This window comes from Octodon degus, unplaced genomic scaffold (assembly GCF_000260255.1).
Source record: "Octodon degus isolate 3935 unplaced genomic scaffold, OctDeg1.0 scaffold00007, whole genome shotgun sequence".
Classification (NCBI taxonomy): domain Eukaryota; kingdom Metazoa; phylum Chordata; class Mammalia; order Rodentia; family Octodontidae; genus Octodon; species Octodon degus.
In genome coordinates this window covers 29526310-29536711 of record NW_004524583.1, presented here as the reverse complement: position 1 = coordinate 29536711, position 10402 = coordinate 29526310, and the positions used below count along the sequence as shown (strand labels likewise).

Sequence of the window (10402 nt, the reverse complement as noted above, 5' to 3'; positions counted from 1 at the left end):
AAAGAATTACATTAAGTGCTCACAATCCCAACATTCTAGGAGGATAAGGCAGAAAGGGGCCAAGTCTGAGTCCAACCTACGTAATTTAGCAACACTGTGAGATGCTCTCTCAAAACTTTAAAAATAAAATAAAAATTTAATAGGGCTAGGGATGTAGCTCAGTGTGAAGACTCTGGATTCAATATACCCAGTACCACAAAAAGTAGAAGAAAAAAAAAGCAAGTTTCAGTAGCAGTATCTATTATTTGTGTAAAACCATAAGAAATGTTTGCCTCTAAACAAAATACAACTCTCTGTCAAAAGCAAAGCTGGTGGAGCCCACAGACCCTTCACAACGTAACTGTGGGCAATGTGGAGGACACTCGGGCTGGAAAGCCTCCGGGAGGAGGCGCCATCTACCAGATCGAGTCCTCACAAGTCAGCCTTGTGAAGACTGAGGAAAGCTGCATTTCTAAGGCAAGAATATAAAATTGAAAGATATTTACAACAGATTAAATGAAAAACGCAGACCATGCGAAAAACAAAAACAAAAAAAAAAAAACACCATTTACTGAAGATATACATATATTCTATTTATATACGTATATATACATTTTTAAATGCTGATTAACCATATTTAATGACTGCTTTTGGCTATGTTTACGTCTTTAGTCTAGGTTTTGGTTTTTTATGTAACCACTCAGTAGCACACTGTGCAAACTTGTTTAACAATGAGGCCAAGGATATCACCTTCTCCCCAAAGGATGACGGCTAGCTCTGCTCTGCTCTGGCATTACAACCTGCACTTGTCACTGTGCCTGTGATGCTAAGATTTAACGCTGTCTCAAAACAACAAAGACAACAAGCATAGCACAATAATGCCTTTGTGCACACATCCGTATGGTTACAAAGGGAAGGCCAGGGGTTTCCTCACCTTGGTCCATTGCTGTCTTTTCTTCTGGTTGAACAGTTGCCTTGTTCAGCTTTGGCTCGCTGATCTATAAATTCATTGGCACTCCTATCTATGACTTCTCCGGCATCCAGTGCTCTGTGTAGTCGATAGTTGACCATCTTCAGGACAATGAAAACAGCAGCTACCACAGGACAATAAACTGCTACTATAATCATGGAAGAAGGGAGGGCCTTGAAGAGAAAACAATGACATGCATTTTAGAATATTTTATATTTTATTCGTGAAAAATCTGTATCTAAAACCATAAACCTCTGCACACAGAGCAATTCTGTCACTCCTATCAGGCTGCAGGCGTGAGGCTGTGCTGCCTGATGCAGAAGCCACCGGCTGCTGCGGCAGTGAGTACTGGAGACGTGGTCTGGTTTGAATCAAGATGCGCAGTGAGGACGAAAGAATGACAGCCCTCAAAGACTCCATATGAAAAAGTATGGGAGACCTCAGCTCTAACATTGACTACGCGCTGAAATAGCATCTAGAGTGTACTTGTTTAAATAAAGTATTGCTATTAAGTTCCCCTATTTCTTTTTACTAAGGCTACTAGAAAATTTAAAATTGCCTATGTGTAGGGGCTGGGAGATGGCTTGGTGGAATAAGCGCATCCCTGCAAGCGCAAGGGTCTGAGTTCAATCCCTGGTTCCACCAAAAATATTGCCTATGTGGCTCATACTGTGCTTCTTTTAGACAATAATGAGACACAGTCCACAGCAAAAAGCTTATGAGCTGGAGAGCTAGCTAAGGTACTAGTATCACTCTATATGTGAGTAAGTCAGGCTTGTGATCCAACATAATCCCTATTTATGTACTCTGTGTAACACTTTTTAAGATACAAGCGTTGTGTTTCAGAGAACTAGATATTAAATCTGTTATGACAATAACCTTAATAACTAAGACCATAAAACCAGGACTTAGAAGAAAAGCAAAACTCAAGCAGAATTTATTTTAGAACATTTACAGGCTTGAAATACTCAAAAATCATTGGCTGCTAATAAAAAGAATAAAAGAATTCAGAAAAGAATCAGGTACTAAACAGATTAAGCAAAATAAGTCAGTCAAGTATCCTGGATGTGGAGACGGTAGCCTGGTTACACCGGAGGACTCGGTACTGTGGGTGTTGAGTAGCAGGTGGCAGGTGCGCGGGGGGCCCTGGAGGCACAGCCTACGAACTAAGCTTAACTGAGTCCTTCTTTCAGGAGAAAAGTCACCCTGGAAGGCCGTGGGCTCCAGGACCCACACGGTTTTCTAAGATTCAACATCAACCATCTGAAAATATGACCCCAAAGTGGTTCAGAAAAGGAAAATCAAATTGTTTGAAATGGCAAAACTGAAAACCACCTGACAATCCAGCTGGGTTTAGAATACTGACATGATAAAAGGTTTAAAGAATTATTTGAGAAGTCTGGAATTAGGAGGGAAAAAAGTAAATTCAAGACCACAGATTAATACTTTCGTATTGACTATGGGCACAGATTAATTTTTTAAATAACTGGGTTGAGAAACCTTATATATTAATATATGTCTAAAAATTAAACTCTGGATTTCAATTTCAAATGTTACAAAACTGCTGTTTTAGGCTTATGATTTTAAGTTGAAAAATAGATTCTGAATTTTATAAAATCCATCAATACCAAATCTAGAAGAATATGGGAAGAGGTATCTATCTGATCATTCAAGCTCTTAAAATGAATGTTCAATATATAAATGTAATCTAAAGGGATTTTAAACTACAAAAAATAAAAATCTTTACAATGACTATTAAAATAGGTTTGTGAAGAGATGAATTTTAAAGTAGTAGTTTAATTTATAGTTCAAAGAATCTAAGGGCTGGGGAGATAGTTCAGTGGCTTAAGTGCCTGCCTAGCAAGCGTAAGATCCTGAGTTTGATCCCCAGTACCCCCCCGAAAAAAATCTAACATTCGCTACGAAAAATAAAAGTATCTTGAATAATCCTGAGCAAAATGGCCACCCCAAACACGCATGCACACAGCTGATGCATGTGCACATGCGTGCAGAGTCCGATACTACATACAAACATATACACCACTTGGAGAATTCACAAAAAATCTGTGTGATGCTGACTTCCACCTTAATAAGATACTAAAGGAGATCACATGCCTGCTTCACCCACATGCTGTATACTACATTACCAATTTCATTTTCAAACACAAAGTCAGCATTCCACCCTAATTCATCATAGTTCATAGTAAAAATGATTGATTATATCAATTAAGTGGACAGAAAGAGAAAAACCACAAATATGAATCAATGTTAAACTGAATAAAAATGTTAATGACTCATAAATGGGAAAAGATACTTAACACTGACCGTTCTATAGTATTTGCCTCTACTAAAAAATAGATTATGAATGCTTAAAGCAGATCTAAACAAACTACCTCTCCCTATTATATTCCTGAGAATGATGCTCCCCACTTGAAGTGTGAAGATTTTACAGATAAACTATAAAATTTCCTTTTCCTTTTTTTTTAAATAAAATTTCCTTTTCAAAAATACTGAACATTGAGATTAAAAATATTTTTTCAAAATGAAAATGCAAGTGAACATTACATAATGGAAACCATTATCAGAGGAATAATACTTAGTTGCCCAATTATTTTACGAGATATGGTTCAGACCTGTAAGCCCTGTGCATGGCTACCCCGACCAAGGTTTCCAGGCAACAGGAGGTGTGCTTAACAGTTTCCTTCTTCCCACAGTGGGTAAAAAAATACACAGGCACACTGTTGCGTGATTCTGCTGAAACCTGTTCTCCACTCCGCTTGCATTATTACTTGGGTTCTCAGCTGATTTCAGGGGAGGGGACAATATTAGCATTAGATCATAACAAAACACTGCCCTTCCTTGTAGCTGATTCGCTAATACAAAAACTGCATAGCCTGCCTTTAACAGGGCTTCAAAGATTCCCTAAAATCTAACATCAAAATAAAAAAACCTAGAAACTAGAGCTCACTTATTTTTCAGCTTTATAGTTTATATACCAAAATGGAAAAACAAATGAGATTAACTATTTGATTTATATAAATACATTTTCAAAGATTTTTCAGAGAGGACCGGCCAGATACCTCAGCGGACTAAAGCACCTGCTTAGGCAGAGCACAGCAGCAGCCGGAGTCCGATGCCCAGCATGCCCTGCCGGCCCCGCCCCGGATGGAGACTGGGCGTGCTAGCACCCAGGCTTGGGAGGCTGAAACGAGTCCAATCTATGTAGTGCGTCCCTGCAGACCCTGTGCTAAACACATTTTAAAAAGTTTTTCAGAGATATTCACAACTAATTAGTATCAAGCAGCAATTCAAGGGAAAGCCTGTTCTCTAAAATGAAACATACAAGATAGTTTATAAACCAATTGCTTGTTTATGTATAAAATATATTTTAATTTTATTTTTATTTTGAAAAGTAAAAACAAAGCAAGAACAAAAATCAGAAACTAAGAAACAGGGCAACATACAATAACACGTATGTTATAGATTTTCAAACCAATAGCTGATTAACAACAGTTAATACATTATCTATTTTATTGTCAAAACTGTTGCTCTATAAAACATTTTTATGTCTCATTTAACCACTTACTTTAAGTTAAAACCTCTATTTTGCAGTTTAGTGGGGTTTTTAACGTATTTATTTATTTTGGGGTTTTTTTGTGGAACCGGGGATTGAACTCAGGCCCTTGCGCTTGCCAGGGAAGTGCTTATTCTATTGAGCCACCTCCCTGGCCCTTTTTATGTATTTAGTACAGAGACTACAGGGTCTCACTATGTAGTCCAATCATAGTGATCCTCTTGTTTTCAGCCTCCCAAGTGCTGGGATTACAGGTGTGTGCCACCACACCCAGTCTCAGTCACTGTCTCAGCAGGCCCTGGGAGCCGTCCTGGCAAGGCACGCTGGTATTTTGAAGTTTTCTGGCAGACAGCTATTGATTTAAGTTATGTTCCACAGCAATCACCTATTAAATACAAGTATTTCCGAAAGATCTATTTTCATCTTCAATTATATTATTTTATCATGAATACTATCTTCAAAGTAATGCTAAGACAACAAAGAACTCTTAACAGTCCGTGTAATGCAAACTGATGTTTCAGCGCGACATAAAAGCCCATCCACCAATCTAACTTCCTTAGCCAAAAAGGCTGGCTCTCCTGTCTTCCTAGCATACCAGCACGAGGGGACAGTAGAGGCGGAAGGCGGCACAGCAGGGGTGTAAACACTGAGGGGCAAACAAGGCCCTGTCATATAACCAGAAAGGTCACAGTGCTAGCCGCACGGAGAGAGGCCTGCAGCATCACGGCACAGGCTTGAGCGGCTCTCCTTCTACAGCCGACGTATCAGATTATAAAACTTGAAAAGTATAAAGTTAAAGCAGAAAAGCTCAGTACTTTTATACTCTATTATGCTGTAATTAATTAGCTTCTTGATTTTTGAGATTCACTTACTGTGTGATGATACTCAGATACTCAAATCAGTCAGTCAGAAGTCAGTGATCTGTAACCACTATTAACAGATTAACACTGTTAAAGGTTAACAGATTAGCAGGCACATCACTTAAAATTGAAACCAAGGTTCTGAAAATCAAATTTTTTAAACGTATCTCTTCAAATATCCATCTGTAATGCAGCAAGTCCTCTCTGCCTGTACGGGTTTATCGGCTTTGTTTCCAGTATTGCAGCTCCCTCATTATTTAAGACAATGTTTACTAAACTCCCAGCACCACAGACCTAGTAGGCATTCAGGAAACATGTAAGCTATGTGTATTTTAAGTGCACAGTAATCACATTTTAATTTCTTATACTGGCAGATATATTAAAGGCTTTAATTTCTTTATTTCTTTGTGTGTGTGTGTGTGTGTGTGTGTGTGTGTGTGTGTGGCCAGCTCAGCCCACCAGGGGGCGGGCTGGCTGGCGTGTGGTGCTGGGGGATTGAACCGCGGTCCCTGTGCTTTGCTAAGCTTGTTCCAAGTAGGTACTTCAGACCACTAAGCCATCTCACCAGCCCTTTAATTTCAATAGTAAAACTTCAATACAATTTTTGAAGAAATATAAAAGAATGTCTTTATGAACTTAGGAAATGAACAAATTCTTAAGCACGACTCTTGGTCATACTCTAAAAGGACTAATGAATTAAAATTAACTTCTGTATTGAGAAATACCACAAATTAAGTGAAAAGGCAGGTCACAAATGAGATGTATTAAAACATGTATTATTATTATTATATGCACCTTTATATATACGTGTTTGTAAAATATATAAAAACTCCCTCAAAAGGAATAAAGAGGTAAACCAATAAAAAGCACAAAAGAATATCCTACAAAGAAAAGGAAATATTGATGGTCAAGAAAAACACAAGGGGCTGAAGAGATGGCTCAGTGGAATAAGCACTTCTCTGGCAAGCACAAAAGCCTGAGTTCAATCCCCGGTTCCAATAATAAATAAATAAAAACACAAAAAACTTTACCAATACTGGAAAAAAATCTCTGAACAATAAAACCCTCAACATTCATCTGAATGGACAAAAAAAATTAAAATTACAGAGAACCAGAAGTCTAGACTACATATTGATAAGATACATACCTCATGCCCCCAACAATTCCTTTTATAAGCATAAAATTGAGAAAAAAATATTCAGCAAACTAGGAGGCTTTAACAGAAAGAGGTGAGCACCCCAGCCAGAATATTGTAAGCTCTCAATGAATATAACATGGCAGTGAAGCGGGGCCGGGGAGATGGCTCAGTAGAATAAGCGCTTCCCTGGCAAGTGCAAGGGCCTGAGTTCAATCCCTGATTTCTCAAAAAGAAAAAAGAAAAAAAAAGCAAAAATATGATCATTAGGAAAAAAGCTAAAATTGTGGTAGGAATTAAAAGGTGATCAGAGAAGGGTGTAGTAACATTTATGACCTCTAAATGCATCTCAAGAATAGGTTGTTTAGCAACAGATCAAGTTCCACACCAAAGCAGTTTCTTATCTTCTTCCTTAAAGATATGGAAAGAATCTTAACTCTCAAGTCTATGTCTTAGGTTAGAGGCTGCAGCTCTAACAGCTATCAGATAGCTCCAGACATTCAGCTCAAATATAATGCCAAAAAGCTTCCTGAGAAATGAAATAAATGCTTTTAGTAAGACTGTTGCTCTTACTGGATGGATAGAAATGCAAATTAAAAGCACAAATCACAACCACATTTCACCCAACCAAACAGCTACTATTAAAGTGTTGGCAGAGATGTAGAACTGGGGGAATCCCTGTGCATTTCTAGTGTGACCTCTATAAATATAGTATGGCAGCTCTTCAGTAAGTTAAAAATAGAATCACTGTATCACCTGCTCTAGCATTCCCACTACTGCCTATAATCCCCACAAAGTGAAAGCATGACCTGAAAGTGCTAAGTGCACACCCATGTACTTAACAGCATTACTGACAATTGGCATAAGCAACCTAAACGTCCATCAGTGAATGAACAAACTACATCATCGTACAACAGAATGCTATCAAGAGTTGAAAAGAAAGGAAATTCTGTCATAGCCAACAATCTAGGTGATCCTTAAGGACATTATGATAAATGAAATAAGCTAGTCACAAAAACACAATATTCTTTGAGGTATGAGGTATCTAAAGTAGTCAAATTGACACAGAAAGCAGAACAGTAGCTGTCAGTGTCTGGGGACAGTGGGCACTGAAGGAAAAAAGAATGTCGTTTAATGGAAACGCTTTCAATTTTGCAAGATGAAATTTTGCAAGATAATACAAACATTTAACACCACCAAATAGTATAGTAGTCTTTCTTTATCCATGGAGAAGATACATTTCAAAGTCTTCAGTAGATCCCTAAAATCGCAAAGAAGACCAAATCCAGTGTGTTGTTTTCTACACACAGGCAGGATAAAAATTAATGGATACTTTAGACACTGTACGGTATTAATAACTTGCAGGTTTCAGCAATCTCAGCATAAGAAGTTCTTAAGCCAAGAACTTCACTTTTTCATTTACAGAGGGCTCAGTAGAATAAGTGCTTCCCTAGCAAGCACAAGGACCTAAATTCAATCCCCGGTTCCACCAAAAAAAAAAAAAAAGTGTATCTGAATTGCCAGCACCACCAAGGTTACTTGAATGCAAGTACAGGAGTACTGCCACAGCAGCTGATAACCAGGTGGGCAACACACACACCACGCACACGTCAGACAGGAGATTATTCACACTGGGCAAGAAAGCATCTACCCAAAACTGTGCTCTATTTGACACTTATTCCTAGAAGGATGAATGCAGTTAACAGAAACTGCAGAAAGTGAAACTACAAATAAGAAGGCCTTGTGCACACTTACTTAGCCCTCCAAGGTGGAGGTTGGTAGGAGCAACGCGAGCAAACTCATTTCTTAAATACTGTTACACGTGCAGTACTGGGCGCACAGACCACCACCATCAGCAGAGGACTGTGTGTGCGCGACCAAAACCCTACTGCTTAAAGCCCCTACGCTGTCTATAACCCACACTGCTTGAAGGGTGTGAAACAGTGGACAACATATTGTATAAGAGATCCTGCAAACTCCAGGCAATACTGCCACATTTCTTTCTTTTTTTTTTTTATTTGTGTGTGTGTGTGTGTGTGTGTGTGTGTGTGTGTGTGTGTAGCCAGCTCAGCCCACCAGGGGGCGGGGCAGGCTGGCATGTGGTGCTGGGGGATTGAACCGCGGTCTCTGTGCTTTGCTAAGCTTATTCTAGGTAGGTGCTTTAGACCACTGAGCCATCCCACCAGCCCTGCCACATTTCTTTAGTAATTTTTAGATGCCAACTCAAAATTTACAATGTATTACAGGGGCTGGGAAGATGGCTCAGTGGAATAAGTGCCTCACTGGCAAGCGCAAGGGCCTGAGTTCAATCCCCAGTTCCGCAAAAATAAATAAATAAATTAATTAATTAATAAGAAAACCACAAAAATAAAGTAAAACTTCATATTTTTAAGGTAAAAATGGTTAAGTGATAAACTATGTTTTTCACTACAATTTTTTAAAGAAGAAAGTTGGATGATGGAATTTCTGTTGTTTTTTTTTTCTTAGAAATTGTTCTATTTTTCATCAGCCTCATTCCCATTTTGCTGAAGCATCGGCAGAACAGCTCAAGGCCACTTGGTGGCGATTCCTACCCACTCAGTGGCCTGCATGGTGGGGGCTGCAGACCAACCTTCTGTGGCTGGCTGAGCACTCCAGTCTTCAGTAGGAAACTACTGAATGGGCACAGAGGGCACCTGCATGCCCTTGGACCAGTCTGCTGAGCAGACCTTCAGGCTGAACAGCAGTGAACTCTGGAACTGGTGCAGTCCATTCACCCTGAAATTCCTCCTTGGTCACAGTCTTTTCAGCAGCAGCCTGCTCTTGCTTTTCAATCTCTTCAGGATCCCAATAGAAGCAGAGATCAGGCATGACGTCCCATGGTGTTCACGGGAGATAGTGCCACGCATGTGCAGCATTTCCCAGGCCAGCATCCACCACATCAGACCCACAGAGTGAGCTCCCTTATTGTTGCACGGGATGGCAATGTCCCCATAGCGCAGAGGAGAATCTGTGTTGCACAAAGCAATGGTTGGCAGATTGACGTAAGATGCCTCCGTTAGGGGCTGGTGGTCAGCCCTGGGGTCAGTAACCACCAGAAGACGTGGCTCTCGGAAGGCTGCCTGGATCTGGTTAGTGAACGTTCCAGGAGTGAAGCAGCCAACAATAGGAGTAGCTCCAGTGGCAGCAGCAAACCTCAGCACAGCCTGCTGGCCGGTGTTCCTAGAGGATATGACGCTGACGTCAGCAGGGTTTTCAATGGCCACTACGGCTCGAGCTGCCAGGAGGAGCCTGTTCCAAGTTCGCTTTAGATTTATGATGTTGGGCCAGGGAGATGGCTTAGTGGAATAAGCGCTTGCCTGGCAAGCGCAAAGGCCTGAGTTCAATCCCCGGTTCTGCCAAAAAAATAAATAGATTTATGATGTAGATTCCATCACTTCTCCTTTTATAGATATACTGCTCCATCTGGAAACCCAGGTTGGAGCCACTGAAGTGGGTTCCTGCAGCAAGGAACCTGAGGACATCCTCCTCCCTCATTTGCAGGACATCAAGGGCTCCGGACATTGTGAAGTTTCCCTTTAAGTTGCGATGGGAATCAAGAACAACGCCCTATGGGCCCCGCCTGGGCAGTATGGAAAGCTGTTGTTGTTTTTGACTTCTCTCCGGAGTTAATGAAATGCTGAGAAACAAACTGGGAGACTGAGCCATTTGCAACACCATTTAGTTGTCTTAATTTCTAAGTTTACCCTTGACAAAAAAATAGTGAAAAAGGGGCTGGTGAGATGGCTCAGTGGTCTAAGGCACCTACTTAGAACAAGCTTAGCTAAAGCACAGGGACCGCGGTTCAATCCCCCAGCACCACATGCCAGCCAGCCCCGCCCCCTGGTGGGCTGAGCTGGCCGCGC

At 40.4% G+C, this 10402-nt stretch overlaps 2 protein-coding genes across 5 annotated transcripts in view; both read right to left on the bottom strand.

The window, feature by feature from the left end:
- The window catches only part of Pcnx1 (pecanex homolog 1), a 134443-nt gene extending 133318 nt beyond the window's left edge, over window positions 1-1125 (bottom strand). For 3 of the 4 annotated variants that reach the window (XM_023703281.1, XM_023703279.1, XM_023703283.1), the window contains exon 1: window positions 914-1125. In XM_023703281.1, the coding sequence (XP_023559049.1) occupies window positions 914-1107 (194 nt within the window). In that variant the 5' untranslated portion in view covers window positions 1108-1125. The remainder of the gene's footprint in view (window positions 1-913) is intronic. The other variant, XM_023703282.1, reaches the window with a different exon arrangement.
- Window positions 1126-9277: 8152 nt separating this feature from the next.
- On the bottom strand, window positions 9278-10100 carry LOC105743699 (40S ribosomal protein SA-like). The gene is made up of 2 exons (XM_023701900.1): window positions 9921-10100; window positions 9278-9817 (listed from the first exon to the last, which is right to left on the bottom strand). Exons 1-2 carry the CDS (start codon window positions 10059-10061, stop codon window positions 9293-9295), a joined length of 666 nt encoding a protein of 221 aa, XP_023557668.1. The 5' UTR covers window positions 10062-10100; the 3' UTR covers window positions 9278-9292.
- Between the last annotated feature and the right edge of the window lie 302 nt (window positions 10101-10402).

Coding starts and splice junctions, on each gene's coding strand:
- LOC105743699 (XM_023701900.1), bottom strand. CDS start 10,061: ATGTCCGGAGCCCTTGATGTCCTGCAAATGAGGGAGGAGGATGTCCTC. Junction 9,818..9,920: donor GGAGAAGTGATGGAATCTAC/ATCATAAATCTA, acceptor CCCTGGCCCAAC/ATCATAAATCTAAAGCGAAC.